This window comes from Nuphar pumila, chromosome 9, assembly GCF_984573655.1.
Source record: "Nuphar pumila chromosome 9, dmNupPumi1.hap1.1, whole genome shotgun sequence".
Taxonomy (NCBI): Eukaryota; Viridiplantae; Streptophyta; class Magnoliopsida; order Nymphaeales; family Nymphaeaceae; genus Nuphar; species Nuphar pumila.
In genome coordinates this window covers 106,357,726-106,378,962 of record NC_143257.1, presented here as the reverse complement: position 1 = coordinate 106,378,962, position 21,237 = coordinate 106,357,726, and the positions used below count along the sequence as shown (strand labels likewise).

Below are 21,237 nucleotides of genomic sequence, written 5' to 3'. Positions count from 1 at the left end.
GAGGTCCCTCTATCGGAAGAAGAGAAAATCAAGGCTATTGCCTCATACGAGAAGAAATGGAAAGAATGGAGAATATCTCATGCGAAGATAATGTCATGGCTTATCAATAGCGTTGACATTAAAAAATGCTCAAGTCTTGCCAAATTTGATCATGCCGATAAGGCATGGGAATACCTTAAGAATATGTATTCCCTTAAAGATATTGCACACGTGTGCAACCTCCAAGAAAAAGTTCGAATGATGACACAAGGAGACAAAACTATTCGTGAATATTACAATGGGTTGTTCGAACTTTGGGAAGAACTTTCCCTTTTAGAACCAAAGTGGCATTGTGCCGAAGACATCGAGCTTCGTCAGAAACAACTCGATGCCGAACATTTTTACCAGTTTATCAATGGATTAAGGCCGGAATTTGAAACCACTAAATCGGCCCTACTTCACCGGGGAAAAATTCCTTCTATTGTTGAAACTATTGAAGAGTTAACAATGGAAGAAAATCGTCTCCGAAAAGGTTCTTTAAAAACTGAAGATGATTCTGTTTTAGCCGTGTCTAGACCAGGGAATCATGTTCGATCATATAGGCCTCCTCACTTTCACCGACAAAATGGTGACTATGATAAGAAGAAAGTTATTTGTCATCACTGTCATGAACCGAGACACTACAGGCCACAATGTCCCAAACTTAAGGAGCTGAGAGAAAAAAGAGCTGCAATTGCTGTATCGGAGCCTAAAGATCAGGATGCACCAGTTTCCCTGGCCCAACTAATGGAGATTCTTCAGCCTCTCATCAAAGGTGCCTCTTCCTCATCTGAAGCTTCAACCGGCGCAGCAACCTCATCTTTTTCTGATCTAGGTAAAATTTCTTGGCTTCTTGACTCTGGTGCATCTTTTCATATGACCCCAAATAATCAAAGTCTATCCAAATGTGTTAAAAATAAAACAAGTGTGTCAAAGGTCTTTACTGCTGATGGGACTTCTCTTGAAATAGAAGGAATAGGAAATTTTGAAAAAAATTATAAAACAAAATTTTTTTTATTCCAGAAATTAGACATGTTCCCAAATTAAATTTAAATCTTTTATCTGTATCTCAAATTTCTGATTATGGGTGTAATATTTCTTTTTCTTCTCATGGTTGTTGGGTACAGGATCGCCAGTCAGGCAAGCTGATTGGGGAAGGCCATAGAGAAGGATTCTATTACATGGATTTTTTGGAAATGCCGAAGAAAGCTTTTTGTTATAATATTCAAAAAATAGAGTTGGAACTGTGGCATAAGAGACTTGGTCACCCACATATAGCCAAAATCCAACATTTTCCAAATCTAGGGAAATTTTGTAACTCTGAATCATTTGATTATAAAGATTGTATTCTCGGCAAAATGAAAAGATTACCATTTCAGAACAGAACTTTTTTCTCTTCAAGATCACTTGAATTAATACACTCGGATGTTTGGGGTCCTGCACCAGTAATTTCTAAAGGAGGATTTGTTTACTATGTTATTTTTGTCGATGATTTCTCCCGACATACGTGGATGTACTTTCTCAAACATAAGTCTGAAGTATTTTCATACTTTCAAACTTTTCATAATATGGTTAAAAACAAGTTTCAAAATGATATTACTATTTTTCGCACAGATTCAGGGGGAGAGTTTTTATCCACAGATTTTCAAAATTATCTTAAATTGCATGGCATCACACATCAAAGATCTTGTCCTTATACACCTCAACAAAATGGACTGGCAGAACGAAAACATCGCCATATTATAGAAACCACTAGGACTTTATTAATAGCAAATCAAGTCCCGAAAGACTTTTGGGCAGAAGCTGCCTTAATTGCCACATATCTCATTAATAGGATGCCATCTTCTTCGTTACAAAATATCACTGCCATTGAAAAACTTATGAACATTTCTCCAGACTACTATAGACTAAGAATATTTGGGTGCAAATGTTTCATATTTACTGACAAAAATGATAAACTTTCCCCTCGTGCGATTCTCTGTGCCTTTTTAGGATATGCTGAAAACCAGAAAGGTTATAGATGTTTTGACTTCAAAAATAATAAACTATATGTGTCTAGAAATGTTTCTTTTCTTGAAAATGAGAGCTTCTTTGATTTTAGAAAATTAAAAGACGTCACTGAGTACTCCTTTTTGCTAGATCTAACATCAACATCTGATGAATATGACCTTGACTGTAACTTTGATGATGATCAAAGAATTATTGATCTTAATGTTGAAAATGAAGAAGTTCATAGAGATACTAGTATTCAATATTCCAGGCGACAAGAGTCTAATCCTCCATGTGCACTTGAGAAATATTCTAACATTCCAACTAGACAATCAACCCGAATCTCGAGGCCTCCAGGAAAGTTTGTATCATACGAGTCTTTCTCACCCACATATAGGGCAGTTATTGCATTAATTCACTCATATGAAGAACCATCCACATATTTTCAAGCAAAAAATGATATCAAATGGATAGAAGCCATGAAAGCTGAATTAGATGCACTTGAAAAGGCTTCTACATGGAATATTCTAGATCTTCCTCCAGGGAAGAAAACTATAGGATGTCGATGGGTTTATAAAATTAAAACCAAGAGTGATTGTACTCTTGAAAGATATAAAGCCCGTTTAGTAGCCAAAGGTTATGCCCAAGAATATGGGATTGATTATGAAGAAACCTTTGCTCCGGTGGCTCGTATGACTACTGTCCGAACCTTAATTGCCTTAGCTTCTATAAAAAATGGTCTATTTTTCAAATGGATGTCAAAAATGCTTTTTTAAATGGAAAGCTAGTTGAAGAAGTATATATGGAACCCCCTCCTGGTCTAAGTATTCCTAAGGGTAAAGTCCTTCGCTTAGAAAAAGCTCTTTATGGACTTAAACAAGCACCAAAAGCTTGGTATGATAGGTTTAGTCGTGTTATGATTGATATTGGTTTTCAATTCTGTTTAACTGACACTGCTTTGTTTATTAAGAATTCTGATGCAGGGATCATTGTGCTTCTTCTCTATGTGGATGATATGATCATCACCGGAAGCAATAAACAGGGAGTTAAAACAATCAAAACACTTCTTAAATCTCATTTTGAAATGACTGATTTGGGCTTGTTGAGATATTTTTTAGGCATTGAAGTTGCTTATTCTCCTAGAGGATATTTATTATCTCAAACTAAATTTGCTTTTGATATTGTTTTCAGGTCTGGTATTACTGATGATAAGAAAGTCGACATTCCAGAAGTTAATGTTAAAATGAAAATTGATGATGGAGAACTTCTTGCAGACCCTACTCCTTACAGACAGCTTGTCGGGGCACTTTCCTATCTATCCATTACCAGACCAGATATAGCACATGCTGTTCATACAGCAAGTCAATTTCAACATGCTCCTACTTCTGTTCATATGGGAGCAGTCATGCGTATTATCAGATACATCAAGTCCTCTCTTTCACGAGGACTTTTCTTATCTTTCTCCTCTTCTCTTGATTTAATTGCATATACTGATGCTGATTGGGGAGGTGATCCCAATAACAGACACTCAACCACTGGCTTTTGTGTCTTTTTAGGAGAATCATTAATCTCGTGGAGGTGTAAAAAGCAGCAGAAGGTATCTCTCTCATCCACCGAAGCTGAATACAGAGCCATGGCAACCACGACCATGGAAGTAGTTTGGCTCCGACGACTGCTTGCTGACATGGGAGTTGAAGCAACAAAGACTTCATAAATGTGTTGTGACAACAAAAGTGCGATCTACATTGCCAGTAACAGAACATTCCACGAACGCACCAAACACATCGAAATGGATTGTCACTACGTCAGAGAGGAATATCTACACGGGATAATTGATCTGCCATATGTCACTTCAGAATATCAGTTAGCAGACTTCTTTACAAAGCCTCTCGCTGCTCCCCGATTTCACTTTCTCTTAGACAAACTTTCGCTCATTGTACCGTAAGTTTGAGGGGGAGTGTTAAAATGTAAAACTGTACATATATGTATATATAATAATATTATATTATTATATATATATATAAATACATTTTTCATTTCTTTCTTTTCTGTAATTTTTTTCCTTTATTTTTATTTTTGTCTTTATGTCATCTAGTTCAGTTTGAACTAGAATGACTGTTGCTAGTCAAGTCCTGTCCAGACTTGACTAGCAATAGAGCTGTTGGACTGACACATTCCAACAACTCTAAATAGAGCTGTTGGACTGTGCCCAACAGCTTTATTGAGTCCTCTTTCAGCTGTGTATATAAAGGGGTGCAACCCCTCTTTATTTTACTCCAATGCTTCTTAAGCAATTGGTTTTTCATATAAATAAAGAATACATTTTTATTTTTATTTTGTTTCTAGTTATACCCTTTTTAAGGGTTATGCTTTAGTGTCATTCTTGACACTTGCTCTTGTTAATCTAAGCTCGTGTTTCGAAGATCCCCATTTTATTTCAGCTGAAACTGACTGACTGTATGAACCGCATGAGTTATATCTGGCCTAGTAATGGAAAGATAAGAAAGAGCTCCAACAAGCTGTCTATAAGGAGTAGGATCATCAAGAAGTTCTCCATCATCAATTTTCATTTTAACATTGACAACTTCTAGAGTGTCTACTTTCTTATCATCTGTAATTCCAGACCTGGAAACGATATCAAGAGCAAATTTAGATTGAGATATCAAATACCCCCGAGGGGAATAAGCAACTTCAATGCCTAAAAAGTATCTTAATAAACCTAAGTCAGTCATTTCAAATTGAGTTTTAAGAAGAGATTTGATATTTGCAACTCCCTGTTTGTCGCCTCCGGTGATAATCATATCGTCCACATAGAGAAGAAGAATAATAATGCCTGCATCAGATTTCTTAACAAACAAAGCAGTGTCAGTTAAACAAGGTTAAAAACCAATATCAAACATAACATGACTAAATCGGTCATATCAGGCTTTTGAAGCCTGTTTAAGACCATAAAGAGTTTTTTCTAGACGAAGAGCTTTACCCTTAGGGATACTAATACCAGGTGGGGCTTCCATGTATACTTCTTCAACGAGATTCCCATTCAGGAAAGCATTTTTGACATCTAATTGAAAGATAGGCCATGTTCTAATGGAGGCCAAGGCTATTAAAGTTCTAACAGTGGTCATACGGGCCACAGGAGCAAATGTTTCTTCATAATCGATGCCATACTCTTGGGCATATCCTTTTGCTACTAAACGGGCCTTATATCTTTCCAGGGTCCCATCACTTTTGGTTTTGACTTTGTATACCCACCTACAACCTATAGGTTTCTTACCCGGAGGAATATCTTGTATCGTCCAAGTATTGGCCTTTTCTAGTGCATCCAATTCTATTTTCATGGCTTCTATCCATTCTATATGATTTTTTGCTTGAGAATAGGATGATGGTTCAACATATGATTGTATTAATGTAATGACGGCCCTATACGTGGGTGAAAAAGATTCATAAGACACAAATTTTTCTGGAGGTTTAGAGATTCTAGACGTTCTTCTAGGTGAGACTTCAAAGTATTTTTGTAATGCACATGAAAGATTTTGCTCTCTACGTCTTGAATATTGTAGACTAACATCCCTATGGATTTGCTCTTCATTATCATCATTTTCAACAACAATAGGACTTTGATCATTGTCAAGGTCACATCCAACATCACATTCATTGGATTTTGAAGTTGGATCAATTAAAAACGAGTATTCAATGACATCCTTGGATTTTTCAAATTCAAAGAAGCTTTCTTTTTCCAAAAAAGATACATTTCTTGACACATATAATTTGTCATTTTGAAAATCGAAACACCTGTAGCCTTTTTTATTATCAACATATCCTAAAAAGGCACATGGGATTGCACGAGGAGAGAGTTTGTCATTTCTGTTGGTGAAAACAAAACATTTGCATCCAAAGACTCTTAATCTAGAATAATCTGGAGTTAAGTTAACAAGCTTTTCTATTGGAGTTGTATTCTTTAATGAGGAAGATGACATCCTATTAATGAGGTAGGTGGCAGTTAGGACCGCTTCAGCCCAAAAACTTTTTGGAACTTGATTTGCAATTAGCAATGTCCTAGTAGTTTCCATAATGTGCCGATGTTTGCGTTCGGCTAGGCCATTCTGTTGTGGAGTGTGTGAACATGATCTTTGATGTGTAATACCATGTAAATTGAGATAATCTTTGAATTCGTTGGACATAAATTCTCTCCCTGAATCAGTGCGAAAAATAGAAATATCATTTTGAAACTTATTTTTAACCATTTTATGAAATATTTGGCAGTTAGCAAAGACATCAGATTTATGTTTAAGAAAATAAATCCAAGTATGTCTAGAAAAGTCATCAACAAAAATGACATAATATGTATAACCACCTTTGGAAATAACTGGTGCGGGGCCCCAAACATCCGAATGTATTAACTCAAGTGGTCGTGAAGAAACAAAAGTTCTACTAAGAAATGGTAACCTTTTCATTTTGCCAAGAATGCAGTCTTTACAAGAAAAATTTTCAGAATTACAAAATTTTTCCAAACTTGGAAAATATTGAATTTTAGACATATGAGGATGGCCAAGCCTTTTGTGCCATAAATCCAATTCTAATTTCTGAATATTATAACAAAATGCATTCTTGGGTAATTCCAAAAAGTCCATGTGATAAAGTCCTCCTTCTCTATGGCCTTCCCCAATCACCTTCCCTGACTGGCGATCCTGTACCCAACAACCATTAGAAGAGAATGAGATATTACATCCATAATCAGATATTTGCGAGACAGATAAGAGATTCAAATTAGGTTTAGGGATATATCTAACTTCTGGGATAAAAAATCTTTTGGATTTTTGAAGATTTTCAAAACATCCTATTCCTTTTACTTCGAGAGATGTGCCATCGGCTGTAAAAACCTTTGACACACTTGAATTACTTTTAAGACATTCGGATAGACTATTAACATTTGGGGTCATATGAAAAGAAGCACCAGAATCTAAAAGCCAAGGAAAGTTACCTGGACCGGAGAAAGATGCAACTGCCGCTCCAGTTGAGGCTTCGGTTGAGGAGGATACCCTTTTGAGAAGAGGTTGAAGGATTTCCATCAGTTGAGTCATAGACACAAGTGCATTTTGATCTTTTGACTCAGATTCAACAGATACAACTCTTTTTTCTTCTTTTCTTTTTAACTTTGGAGATTGAGGCCTATAGTGCCCCGGTTCATGACAATGATGACACATAACTTTTCTTTTATCAAAGTCGTCGTTTTGCCTTCCAAAATGAGGCGGCTTGTAAGTACGAGTATGATTCCCCGGTATAGATACAGCTAAAACGGAGTCATCATCAACTTTTGGAGTACTTTTTCTAAGTCTATTTTCCTCCATAGTGAGCTCTTCTATAGTATCAACAATAGAAGGAATTTTTCCACGATGTAAAAGGGCCGATTTGGTGGATTCAAACTCCGGCCTTAGACCATTCACAAATTGATAGAAATGTTCCATATCGAGTTGCTTTTGGCGAAGCTCGATGTCTTCGGCACAATGCCATTTGGGCTCATGAAGAGCCAACTCTTCCCAAAGTTTGGACAACTCATTATAATATTCTCGAATAGTTTTATCTTTTTGAGTCATTGTCCGAACTTTATCTTGTAAATTGCATACATGTGCAATATCTTTAAGGGAATACATGTTTTTGAGGTATTCCCAAGCCTTATCAGCATGCTCAAACTTAGCTAGACTAGAGCATTTTTTAATGTCTATGCTATTGATGAGCCATGACATAATTTTTGCATGCCCTATCCTCCATTCTTTCCATTTCTTTTCATAAGTGGCTAACGCCTTACTCTTCTGTTCTTCCGTCAGAGGAACCTCTTTATCACCCTCTTTCTTGGTAAGAGATAGTTTAAGTTCCAAATCGGAACCATCCACTATACCCCATAAACCTTTTCCCCAAATGTGGTGCTTCATAATCGAAGCCCACATTACATAGTTAGTATCATTTAGCTTCATAGGAATGATGGTGATCTTATCATTGTCATCCATCTTTTACAAGGTTAAGAGAGGAATAAATAGGAGGAGAGAGAGAGAAAAATAAAAAGAAAAGAAAAAAGAGTAGACAAAAGAATAAGAGAGGATACAAAACCAATTTTTTTTTGTAGCACAAGTTCGCCTTTCTTCAAACAAATCTTGTTGAGCCAAGAACAAGGTGATGAAACACCTTTTGTAAATGTGGCACAGAAATCGAGGCGGAAGCACTTCAAGATCTAAGGATTTCGTAGCTCTGATACCATGTAATGAAATTGTGGTCTTCAACAAATGCACAAATAACTCACAAACAAGTGTCTATTGGAGACACTACAAGCATGACCCTTGAAAGGGTATAAAAGGAAGAACACTCAAAAAATAAATAATACTTTATTCATGAACAAAATGCTTAAGAAGCATGGTTATTTACATTGAAGGGGTTCACCCCTATATATACAAAAAAGTGGGAGAGGAGAGCTTATTTTGAGCTCTCCAAAAGAGACGTTGGATTCCAACGTCTCTTAATATAGCTGTTGGACTACAGTCCAACAACATTTATTATTATAGCTGTTGGACTATAGTCCAACAACATTTATTATAGCTGTTGGACTACGGTCCAACAGCTATTTGCACAGTCAAGTTCCAACAGGAACTTGACTGGATCAAATATCTAGTTTTTATTGAACTAGATGTTAAAAAAGAAAATAAAGAAAAATAGAAAAAGAAATAATAAAATAAAATATAATAATATTAAATAATATATATATATATATATATATATATATATATATTACAGTTTACATTTTAACATATACATATATCATTCTCTTTTAGTTATCTTTTCTTATTTTAGCATTTATCAATTCATTGTCCTTTCACGCAAGAATCCCCTACCTTAAGGGGTTGCGGGTCCTTGTACGCATGCAGCGTAGGCAAACAAGAGCTCGAGCCACAGAGGGCGAGCTGGATCCACCGTTCAACCTGGAGAGCTTAGAACGTTAGTATAAGCCGTAAAATAAACGAGAAGCAACAAGCGCAGCAAGGCTCCCTGCCTGCAGAAGACAGATGCAGGAACTCTGCATCCTGTAGACAAGGGTGCCAAAGGCAGGGGCCTCAACCCTGCTTGGCAATAACAGCAGGGAGCAGGGAGCAGGAGCTCCCTGTTTGCTAGCACAAAGAAAGGCAGGGGAGGGAGCAGAAGCTCCCTGCCACGTCTGCCACAACAAGGCAGGGGGGGGGACACCCCCTGTCAGAACACGAGACAGGGGCGCAGCCCCCTGCCGGCAGCAAGAACAAGGCAAGGGGGCAAAGCCCCTTGCCGGAAAACAACAGAGATGCAGGGGGCAAGCCCCTGCTCAAAAACAGGAAAGCAGGGGGGCTTCGCCCCCTGCTGGCACAACGCAGGAGGCAGGGGGACAGAACCCCCTGCCGAGAAACAACAGGCGAGCAGGGGGGCTCCGCCCCCTGCCGCGACAACAACATAAGGCAGGGGGAGAAGCCCCCTGCCGAAAAACAAGAGCAACGACAGGGGGGCCTCGCCCCCTGCCGGCAGGCACAAGGACAGGGGGACAGAGCCCCCTGTCGAGACAGAAGGAGGCAGGGGGTGGAGCCCCCTGTCGACAGACTCCAAACAAAAAGGAGGCAGGGGAGGGGTTAACCCCCCTGCCGACTAGAGGTGTCGACAGGGGCTCAGCCCCCTGTCGACCAAACCAACACAGAAGAAGAGAGGGGAGAAGAGGTTTATACCTCGGAAGACCGCAACGAGGGGAGTCGAAGGAGTTCTCGGGTCAACAACGATGATGCAGGTGCCGTCGAGGATACGAGGGCGTCAGGGAAACAGGAGACGAATAGGTGGTTGGCCTCCTGCAGCACACGGGACGAAGAGGAGGGGAGTTCTGATGCAACCGACTGCCAGTCGGGAGGTGGAGGGTGGCGAGCAGGGAAGCCAGAGCTAAGACGTCGTCGGTGGCTGAGGATGTCGGCTGTCGAAGGTCGCCGTCGATGGCCGAGGATGTCGGCTGCAGAAGATCGCCGACGAAACTCTCAGGCTCACCGGCGACAGGAGGCTGGTGAAGAGAGGAGACAATGGTGGCGACGCTAGTTGGCGGCGGAAGGGGAGGAAGCGAAGAGGTGGTGGCCGCCTGCGTTGATCGTCGGCAACCGAAGATCGCCAATGGGTGAAGGGATGCCGAGGACTTCGATCGCCGGCAGCAGCAAAGGTGGAGGGTCGGCAGCGAGTTGCCGGCATCGGCTCGAATGTCGCCGGGAGGTCTGTCAGACGGAGTTGCTCGAAGGTCGCCGAACTGAGAGGTTGCCAGACGAAGCTGCTCGGCGGCGTCTCCAGTCGCCGGTGGCAGCTGCGAGAGAGACGGAGCAGGTGAGAGAGAAGTGGCGAGGGTTTTGAACCCTCGCCCGAGACGCCTGCGTCTTTTAAAAGACGCAGGTTCTCGAGGATTCGAGAACCCGGGTCCGGTTCGGACCTGGATCCGGGCCCGACAAAGTGGCCCGGACCCCCGACACGTGTCCGACACGTGCAGGGCACGTGTCTGACAAGAGTCAGACACGATTTTTTTTTCACTGGCATTACACTCTCCCCCCTAAAATTTATCCATAAATCACTCCTCTCTCCTTTCTCATAGGCCATTAAAAAAAACTTAGCATGGGGTTGGCCAGCCCCATGCGTAATGTTATCAACAAAATGTGTTTGAAATGCATAGATTTTTTCTGTGTTTATTCATCTTATTTAGCATAAAAAAATAACATAATCTAGGCCCATCCATATGGATGGGTCATTATCTTTTAATTTAAATATATATTAAGCCATATAAAAGGGTATTTATTTTCTTTAGTTATTTAGTTGTATATTCTAAAAATAAGTTATAATGTGTTTTAAACGTATACATATTTGTGTGCCTTTATTTATTTATTTGTCATAAAAGATTAGTGTGAACATGATTTATCTAGGCCTGGCCATATGGGCAGGCCATTAAATATCTAGTACTGTTTAATTGCCCATGTGTTTGCACCAGCTGTGACATGCACACATATGAGAGAGAGAGCAAAGAACAGGAAAATGGGGAGTCTTAAGATACTTTTTATGAACCATTATACCTGTGTATTTTAAATAATAACTACTGTAACTGTAAAAATAACAAGGTAAATCTCAAAATTCAATCTGGAGAAGAAAATATACTGCCTATATATGTGTGTGTGTGTGGGGGGGGACAAAAAATTTATCGATATCTATTTAGTGTCCACTAAATGCCCTGGGCGTTAAGCCACTGACAACCACATGCACACACTTATGCATAGGTATCAATCTTATGATAATATCAGCAAGCTCTTTTTGGTATAGAATGAAAACTGTGTGCTCTTTCTCAAGAAAATTATTCTTTTGTAGAAGAGAATTTTTTTAACTGAAAAGTGATTTTTTTCTGTAACTTTAATTTCCTTCTAGTAATATCATATGATAATATTACAAGAAATATGTTTTGGAGATACTTTACATTTATTTTTTATATAAATTTGAATTGATGTTGTCAAGCTAGTTCCATTTCATCATGCACATCTTGCTTCATCGTCATCTAGATTGATAGCGAATCAGTTGACAAGTGGATTGTTATGTGTGTGATTGAACCATATGAGTTCTTTTTTTTCCTCCTTTTGTCATCTTCTTTCTTTCTTTCTTTGGTAGCCTGAGTGAAATCCAGAATGCCAGTGGTATCATGGATGTTCTTGCCGAGATGCTAAATGCTCTGGAGCCAGGAAACAAGGAGGTAATATGGTAGAATGTGTGGCGGTATATTTCTTAGATGCTTCAGACAAGATGTTTTCTGAACTGAATAGTATTTAACAGTTGACACTGGAAAGATGTGCAGTAATCATGTCAACATTTAATGAATTATGAAAATTCACTTGTCAACTTTGCAGAATGCTGAAATTTTATTTTCACTTGCAGGGTCTCAAACAAGAGGTAATTATAGACCTTGTTGAACAGTGCCGTTCTTATAAGCAGAGAGTTGTTCAGCTTGTCAATACTACTTCGTAAGGATTTTAACCTTTTCTTTAATTTGTTAACGATAGGCTTGACAATTGTGATTCCTGATAAATCCCACAAGGGCTCCGCCTTCTTGGCTAGGGACAACCTTAGTTTGTCACCTTACATGGGATGACCATGATTCGAAACTCACAGGGGGTGTCCCTTCCTGCAAGGTCGAACTTTTTACCAACCAGAGGCCTGTCAATGAGCAATCGGGGATTTTTCTTTTTCGTTTTTTGGTTGGGGGTGGGAGGTGGGGGGTGGTGGGTGGGTCAAGGGCGAGGTGGGAGGGTGGTTTCCCTTGGCCTAGCCTAAAAAAAGGTTTTGTGACTGATAAATATCAATTATAAACATGATTGTGAAACTATGTCACACGGACTCTTCTAACAGGGCACCGCACCCACGTCGCACCTGCACCCAGGCGGGTGTGACACTTGGACATAGCTTCCTTATGTTAGGTGAAGTCAACCACATTGAGGTCCATTTCTATCCAAAAGTAGATTCAGTTAACCCTATACAAGTCCATTTTTATCTATATTATATGTATAAATACATAAATGCACACAAATACAGTGTTAACTTAAAACTGTTAAAAATTATATATATATACTCCCCGCACCCAAGTTTTTTTAAAGTGCCGCATCCGCATCCGCATCCGCATCCGCATCCGCATCCGCATCCGCATCCGCATCCGTACCCGCACCCGTACCCGCACCCGCACCCGCACCCGCATCTGCACCTATGTGACATAGTTGTGAAACTGCAATTTCTTGATAATTGTAGACATTCTTTTCAAAACTATTTCTTTTGTGGCTGTGGGTTTTTGTCCACAATGACAACACTTTCTCCCTCTTTCAGATGGTCCCATTGTGGCTCCTACACTCTTGTTGATGTTATTTGTTTCCATTTACAGGGATGAGGAATTGCTTTCTCGAGGCTTATCACTGAACGATGATTTGCAAAGGCTACTCTCTAAGCATGATGCAATTGCTTCAGGTATTGCAGTTCATTCAGAGAAGAAAAAACCTCCTCCAGTCCTTTTAGATGTTCGTGGTGGTTCAGATGCTACTCAAACTAGTTCAACAAATGTGGGTCATGGGTAATATGATAATCCTTGAATCTCCTGGGCTTTTTCAGTTTTCCTCTTATAAGAATGTTTTTTACTTTCAATTCTGTTTTCTGCAACAATTTAGTTGGAGTATCTTATATGTAGTTTAGTTGCAATTCTTTAGTCATTATAAAAATCTGAGTAGTCAAAAGCCTAGGTGGGACCAGTCGACCTAGTTGGGATGAAAAAAGAAGAAGAGAATTTTAAACTAAAACTAAAACAAACACATAATTAATGAATAAAGCTAAACAATTAAAACATGATTACATTTCTAAAATTCAAATCCATTTAAACAAATATTTGTTCGGTTGTGTCTAAAAAATTACAAAACAATATAATTATTTAAAATAATAATATAAAAAATACTTAAAAGCTTAAATGTTTCAAGATATATAGGCAAAAAACGATTATAATGTTTAAACATTATAAAAAATTAACCTTGGTGTGCCCTCACCTTGTTACTCACCTATGCATCTAGGTGTTCTTAGGCGGCAGGCTTGCACCTACATAGCCTAGGCAAGATTTTAACTACATAGATAAAAATGTGGAAGTTTAGGTTGATTAATGAGCTGAGCATGGTGCAATTGACAGAGTGTGAAGTTTGTGACCTGCCTTGCAAGTCAAACCACCCATATTCAAGTAAAAAATCCAATGTTGTAAGTACTGTACCGTACAATATGATACGTATCGTTACTTTGGAAAATAACGATATGATGTACACTCATATCGCGATACGAGTGTGTATCGTACGATACAACCCTATATCATGCCGTATCGTACGATACAGACGTTCGATGCACTTTAAAAAGATTTGAAACTTGTTTTTTATTTTTTGGGTTTTAAAGACCTCTTGAGGGCCAACTTCCTCATTTGTGTGGAAGCCATGAGAGGGGGTATCCATGCACCTATGGGTCATAAGAGCAATTTGGGGGCTGATCTGTGTGCAAAGGAAAGGGCTTTTGTTGTTTTCTCAAGTAAGAGTGCATTTCCACCATTTTTCTGCTCAAGAAAGTGGGTTTAGGTAAAATTTATCTATTCTAAGTAAAATTACAAAATACCCTCCAAAGAAATTTTGTCTCGAGGGGGGGGGGGGCGCTCATGCCCCCGAACCCTCACATTACAGATAGGGGGTGCTGCCTCTCTGCAACCTCCTATCAACTTACCACGAAGTTGGATCCACAGAAATTAGGTATTTATATTAAGGTAGAAATTAGGCTCCACACTCTTCCAACAAAGATGGCATAAGATGATCTGGCGTAGCAATAAGGCACTCAAGTAATGAGTGAAAACCGAGTGCAACTATTGTCATAATATTTTTGTTTATGTAATATGAAAGTATGAGTCTTGTAGCATGTTCTTAATTGCAAAATATTTAATATTTTGTATTGTTCTTGTGAGATAGTTGATGTTTGATGATGTCTCATGCAGTTCATAGAGACATAAATGCTTCATATGTGATTTTATGGTTTTATTTTGTGCAATTCATCATTGTTTCATGTGTTATGATTTTTTCTATTTTTTTTTATTTTTCATGATTTTTTTGGAATTTTTGGAATATTTGTATTAAAAATTTATGATTTTTTATGATATGATACATATCTTATTTTGGGTCCAACCAATACGGGTAATGATACAATACTTACAACCTTGCAAAAATCACAAAATTCAAATTTTCTCTATCAAGTCTGAGTTGATAACTTGATTTGTTTTAACATATCTTGGTTATTCAATGCAGTCATGTACTTGGATATGGATCTAACCTATCCCGATTACTGTCTGATCCAGATTGCATGAAAAGATAGGTCGCCGAAAGCATAGGAATCACTCAACATGTTATGCTATTTTTGAGGCTCAACAAGGTTCAGGAGTTATTGCATCAGCTAAAGTTGACTAACTTGAATTATTTGATACTGTAGATGCCTTTGGATTATGTTACTTGGACATTGACACGGGTGTTGCTTTCGGACATGGGTGCAAAGTGTCAGACACGGAGTATTTTGAAAAGTTAGATATGTGGACGCGGCTATATATATATATATAATTAAGTAAATAATAAAAGAACTATTTCAAAAAAAAATGAGACATCCTCGTTTCTTTCTTCTCTCTATGTTCACCATGCAATGCATCAAATGGGACTGATAGAGGCTTGACTGCTGTAACAGCGAAAGTTTTTTACCAACTACCTTGACTCCATCAACTGTGAGATAGAAAGAGAGAGCTTTTTGTATGGTAAAGAGGCATGTTTACTCATTTTCGTGTAGTTAGGCTGCAATAAAATATATGGAGAGAAAATAGTGTTTAAACAACGTTGACACAAAGTGTTCGATATCGGGCTCTTTGTGTCTAAGACACTCAAAAGGTGTTGGACTTGCGAAATCAAGTGTCCGTTTTGTTTTCTTGAACACTTATATGTTGAAAAGTGAAGTGTCCATAAAGTAGCTAGGAGTGTTGGTGTCCATGGCGATGTCCAATTGTCAGACACTGACATGTTGGCCCTCTAGAAGTGTCAAGGTAACATGGCTTTTGGATCATATATGGCACTACATGTTTGATTCAAACTCCGAGTGAAGTCTAACGATCTGTTGATGCATAATTAGGGCTAGGAAACGAGACGAGCAGCTCCTTGTTTGGCTCACTCAGTAGGCTCTTTTATGTATATATATAAACAAAATAAAAAAAATACTTAAAACTTTTTTTTTGGAAAATGAGCCAGTTCATGATTGGAGCTTGGCTTGTGACGAACTCGGGCTTGGCTATTGACGATCTCACAACCCGAGCCAGAGCAGGGGTTTACCCTTAACGAGCCAAAGCCCTCGGCTCATTTACGAGAATGCCATAATAATAGGTGACACTGACTTTCTGTTTTCAAGAATCTGTGGTATTCAGGATTAGGTCAAAAGAAAATCCAGTAGTGTTGGTTGATAACTTGATTAGCCTTATAATAGTTCATATGTAACTCATATCAAGACGTAACTGTAACATACACCAGCTCACCCTGTCAGCTTGGAGTGATTTAGGATTCATTTGCTGCCCTTATGTCCCACTAAAACCAGTAGTTTTTGGGTTATAAAGAATAATTTACTGGTGAAATCATACTAGTTCTCATCAACAGTAAATGGTTGAGTTGATGAATATAGTGACAAACGATCTTATGGTCTAAATAGGAAATAAATCTAGCAAGCTAGCAAATTTTGTCGCAGGCAAACAGTATTTGTCCTATTTTAGAAGTTCTGACCTGACATGCTTTGGAGAGTTGAACTGGAGACTTCTGTGAGATAATAGCGAGTTTCTTTCACACTAATTTTCAAACGGGCACCTAAGTTTTTAACAAAACTGAAAAATTTACCTGATGTTTTGAATATTTTGAGAACCCACCTAAAATTTGTTATGGTTGATCAAATAACTCATGGAAGTTTTAGCATCTCAAATTTGACCTTTAAAAATTTATTGATTATTTTTTTCTCTCTCTTTCTCCAAATATTGAACTCTCTTTTCTATAAGTCGAACAATTTGTTGTGGCGTGAAGATGATGGTGATCTAGATGTCAATACATAATAAGCATAAATAAAAGGCAACAAATTCAAAATTGGAGGAAGTTATGAAATCAAAACCCACCTAATTCATAAGCATCACAAACCTAGGTTGGCATATACTTTAAATTTTTTTGGAGGGTAAAATGGTAATATCTTTGTACTAATCTAAGATAAGTTAGTAGTAAATGCAGTTAATTTTAAGAAGATTCTTTTTTGATGTACATAAACAAAAACTGTGGTGCTTTCTGAAAATTTTCAAAGATCAATTTTATCTTTTATTTTTCCAAAAGTTGCATACCATTTTGAAATGCTTTTTTTTATCATTAATGATTTAATTATTTTCATTAGATGTGGCATGCTGGAGTTTTGAAAGTGATGTCATTCTATGTAGGTCCACATCGAGCAGTACTGCAAATCAGCCTCCTTTGCAGCAACTACTGCTACTTGCACCGCCAGCAACTGTCACAGCTCCTACCACTAGAGTTGATCCTAAGCTGGACCTTCTTAGCGGTGACGAATACCGGTCACCAACCAGCAATAATCTTCTAGCTCTAGTTCCTGTTGGTGAACCATCTGTCAGTGGGTCTCAGCCGCAACCACGGCTGCAGGAGCAGAACTTGATAGTTCTTTCAGACCCATTTTCTCAAAATTCACCTGCCGATTCTCTCAATTCTCAGATGACTCTACCAACATCAAGGTCTACCTCCCATATTCAGAGTCTGCCACAACCAACACCACAACAGCAGCAGCAAATACATCCCATATTATATTCAAATGAAAGCATTCCAAACATTGGAGAGCCTCAGCAGCAGATGCAGCATGTGCTGTACTCAAACGGAGGTGTCCCGGCCTCGGGAGTACCCCAACAGTTGCAGCAGCAGATGCAGCCTGCACTGTATGCAAATGGAGTTGTTCCTGCCATGGGAGCACCTCAACAACAGCAGCTGCAGATGCAGCCTGTACTATATCCCCGTGGAAGCATCCCAAGCATGGGACCACCTCAATATGAACAGGCAGCTTACTTGCAGGGCATGCACACAAATCAAATCCATCCTGCCTGGGGCGGTCAAGTTGCAAACTTGAATCAACAGCAGCAGAATCTCGTTTATGGTATGACATTTTTTTCATCTCTTTTCAACTTTTAGTTCTGCTATCCTACAAATCCGATGATTTTCGTCTACAGATTTTGAATTATTTTGGTTCCTATTTTGCAGGGGAAACCCCACCGAGACTTCCACCGGCACCCTGGGAAATCCAGCCCATGCAGACTCCTCAGCCTCTGGGCTTTGCTTATGCCCAGCAGCCAGAGGTGCAGTTTCTCGATCAGAGAAGGGATGCCTACTCCTTTGCAACAGAAGATATATCTCAAAAGACACATGGCCTTTCCCTCCAAGATAACAGATATACGAGTCCTTACCAGACATCTGAAGCTTATTTGCAGCCCAAGAAGCCATCTAAGCCTGAGGACAAACTTTTCGGAGATCTTGTAGACATAGCAAAAACAAAGTCCAAGCCTTCTACTTCTGTTAGTGCAGTAGGAACCTTGTAATGGTTTTGAATGATGTAGCTTCTCATTCATAGCTCTAATGCTTTATTTTGGCTCTCATTCTTATTTTGATTTTCTTATTATAATCATGTACATTCTTTTTCCATCTATGTTACTGTGATGATGAATCTCTGTAAAATAAGTGTGAGTTTTTCTTCATTTGTTCAAGTTGGCGTACGTGCATGTTTGGTTCAAAACATGCGTTGCTGTAATACCGTCATCTCCCCTCGCGATCAAAGTTGAGACTTGGCGGTGAGTTAGTCAGGTCGAGCTTGGTTCAGCCTCTTGCAATCACGGAATTGCCAGTGCTACACTACCAATCTTGGTTAAACTTTGGTCCATGGATCGCTGCTTATGTATGTAGTTCGGTACAGTCAAAGTGGATCTTAAAGGAAACAAGGTACAAGTTGACAATTCTCAGTTCTATACCGAAATTCTTAAATTTAACATCAAACAAACTTTGTTAGATATTATCGATCTGTAATTTGGTGGACGTTTTCAGATCTTACCAAATAGTAGATTTAGTAGTAACTGAATTTTGTACGTTTAGTGGGTGATATTCCATGGTTTGGTCATATTACAGGCCCATAGACTGGGGTATCTTTCCTGCTCTTGGCCTGGAATGTGCCATTGTAGCCTCAATTTAACTGAATGGATGCTGGATTACAAGTAAACAGGCCAAAGTTATGGGGGCCTTGGCCTGAACGGACCATGCCCATTCCCCCAATCATGCTGACCTCTTGAGGACCTGACCCGAGTCTGGCCCATGACAAAATTAAAAAAACACCAAAATCTTGGCAGCTAAAAACTCACAAAAGAAAAATGTAAATCTCGCATTTTTTGGCAATATAAAAATAAAAACACACGATTTTTCTATGAAAAATAGCCCATAAAAACTTAAATATCGTGCTTAAAACACAATATTTTATATTTCTGACAAAATTTGTGAGGAATTGTTGTTTTTGACTTTCGGGTAATTTCTCGCTATATTTTCGCGAGATTTGTCACTATGGCCATGTCCACTCCAGGTATAAACTACAGTAGCAAGTATACGTGCTTCAACTGTTTCTGTGAGCCTCTTAGAAACCAGAAAGCCATGTACTTACGGTGTCCCTGATATATATATATATATATATATATATATATATATATATATATATATATATAACAGGTCGGATTTGGTTTAGATGGAGGATTTATTGAAATTCTGACTAATCAGATTCGGATTTGGAAGGAAAATGGCAATACCAACATGTTTGGAAGCAGCAAGTGTAAAAATAGGAAAGAAAAAATGGAAACTTTTTTTATCTGTTCCAAACGAGAGAAATTTTCTGAAAACTCAGAATTTTGATAGGAAAAGTTTCTCCACCAAAGGGGTTTGAGGAAATTTTCCTATCAAAATTTTTCTTTTTGCATTATGGCAACCCCTCACCCTCAAAGCATCTCATTCCGTCAGCTGCCACTCCGCTGCCTTTGTCTATCTTCATCTCCTCCATTTCTCTCTCTCTTGCAATAACAGTGTCATTTTCATCAATATGTAGCTGTGGTGGGGAACTTGCATAAAGATTGGGTTTGTTGGCCCTTTTATCCATGAGTTGCTTCCACGGTTTGTTGATGCTCACCTTAGGTTCTGCAATTACGAATTCCATCCGTGGAGATTGCCATTGTATACTCTTTCTCTAACTGCTTCAAATGGATCAATAATGAATTATTGGTCAAGCTTATGGAAACCATTATTGAATCCTCCCTGCCATTAGCGATGGATGGACTGGACTTTCAAAACATGTAGCTGATTTTTATGATCAGATGATAATATTATCCATCTGATTAGGATGATGAAGAAGGGTTGTTGCCTACCACTTGTTTATGAATGTCTCAACAAGCATTTTGAGTTTTGACAAGTGGATACACAATATTATCACATTTATCATATTTTTTCAACTTGGTTTTCTCATGTGACAAACGAGAGATTTTTTTTATATAGAGAAGTTTTCATATGTAAAATTTTCTTTTCCTATGAGATTGTTTCTCACTTCCAAACGTTGTCAGATTTAGTGACTTTTTTTACCTGACCACATTGAGTGCCTAAATGGCCCATGTTTGCTAAGGATGGTACCTTGGATCACACTTTTTTTTATGTAAGGACACATTGCACTTACATCAGTTCACAAGAACTAGTTGACATGTCCATAGAGAATTTTCTAAATGAAATTCTGGTCGCCTAAATAGTCCTTGGCTGCCATAGTTGAGGAACTTCGAGCTTTGGATCAGTCCATGCTAAATAATGATGTTTCAATCCAGTGGCGTAGCTAGGATTCATGTGAGGGGGGGGCAAACAGGGGTGTAGCAAAAAAAAAAAAATTGTGTGATAGTCGGGGGTTCGGGGTGCAGCGCCCCCGAATTTTTTTTTTGAGATAAAATAAAAAATGGCTATAATTATTAATAAAAATCTATTTCATATGGACGAATCAAACTATTTGCTGCAGTCAGGGCTGGGCTAGGACTGGGCTGGACTACAAAAATGGATAAAAATCTATTTCATATGGAATCAGGGCTGGGCTAGGATTGGGCTTTTAAAAAAAAAAAATTTGTTTTAACTAGCTACGCCTTTGCTTCAATCTTTTGTACAATATCTCTCAGGCAAAAGCTTGTAAGAAAGATCAAGGATGAAATTTTCTGAAGTCATAGGCGAGTAAAAGCAAGTCCAGGCTGTGCTGATTATTTTTCTTCGAAAAATGACTATTGTACGGGTAATTTGACCCGATTTTCTACAAACCCTACAATTTTTTATATTCTTTCGATGTCCAAAACTATAAATATTCAACATCATTAGGACCCTTTTACCTTTCATAACTACAAATTGAGGCCTTATTGCGATAAAATTGTACCATCCGTTGGCTAGGTCAAACTCCCACTTAAATCCAGAATCACAGGTTTTTTATGTAAACCTCACAAACTCGCTTAAATTTATTTGTGATTTTTTGGTGAAACTGAAACCACCAAAATTGCAAATATCT

General features: G+C 38.6%; 1 protein-coding gene across 1 annotated transcript in view; it reads left to right on the top strand.

Annotated features, from left to right (window-relative positions):
- The window catches only part of LOC149828797 (TOM1-like protein 9), a 43,156-nt gene extending 24,797 nt beyond the window's left edge, over positions 1-18,359 (top strand). Inside the window, exons 6-10 of the mRNA XM_090017733.1 lie at positions 11,689-11,770; positions 11,953-12,038; positions 12,947-13,132; positions 17,066-17,784; positions 17,889-18,359. Of these exons, the coding sequence (XP_089873859.1) occupies positions 11,689-11,770; positions 11,953-12,038; positions 12,947-13,132; positions 17,066-17,784; positions 17,889-18,223 (1,408 nt within the window). The 3' untranslated portion in view covers positions 18,224-18,359. The remainder of the gene's footprint in view (positions 1-11,688; positions 11,771-11,952; positions 12,039-12,946; positions 13,133-17,065; positions 17,785-17,888) is intronic.
- The last annotated feature ends 2,878 nt before the right edge of the window (positions 18,360-21,237 follow it).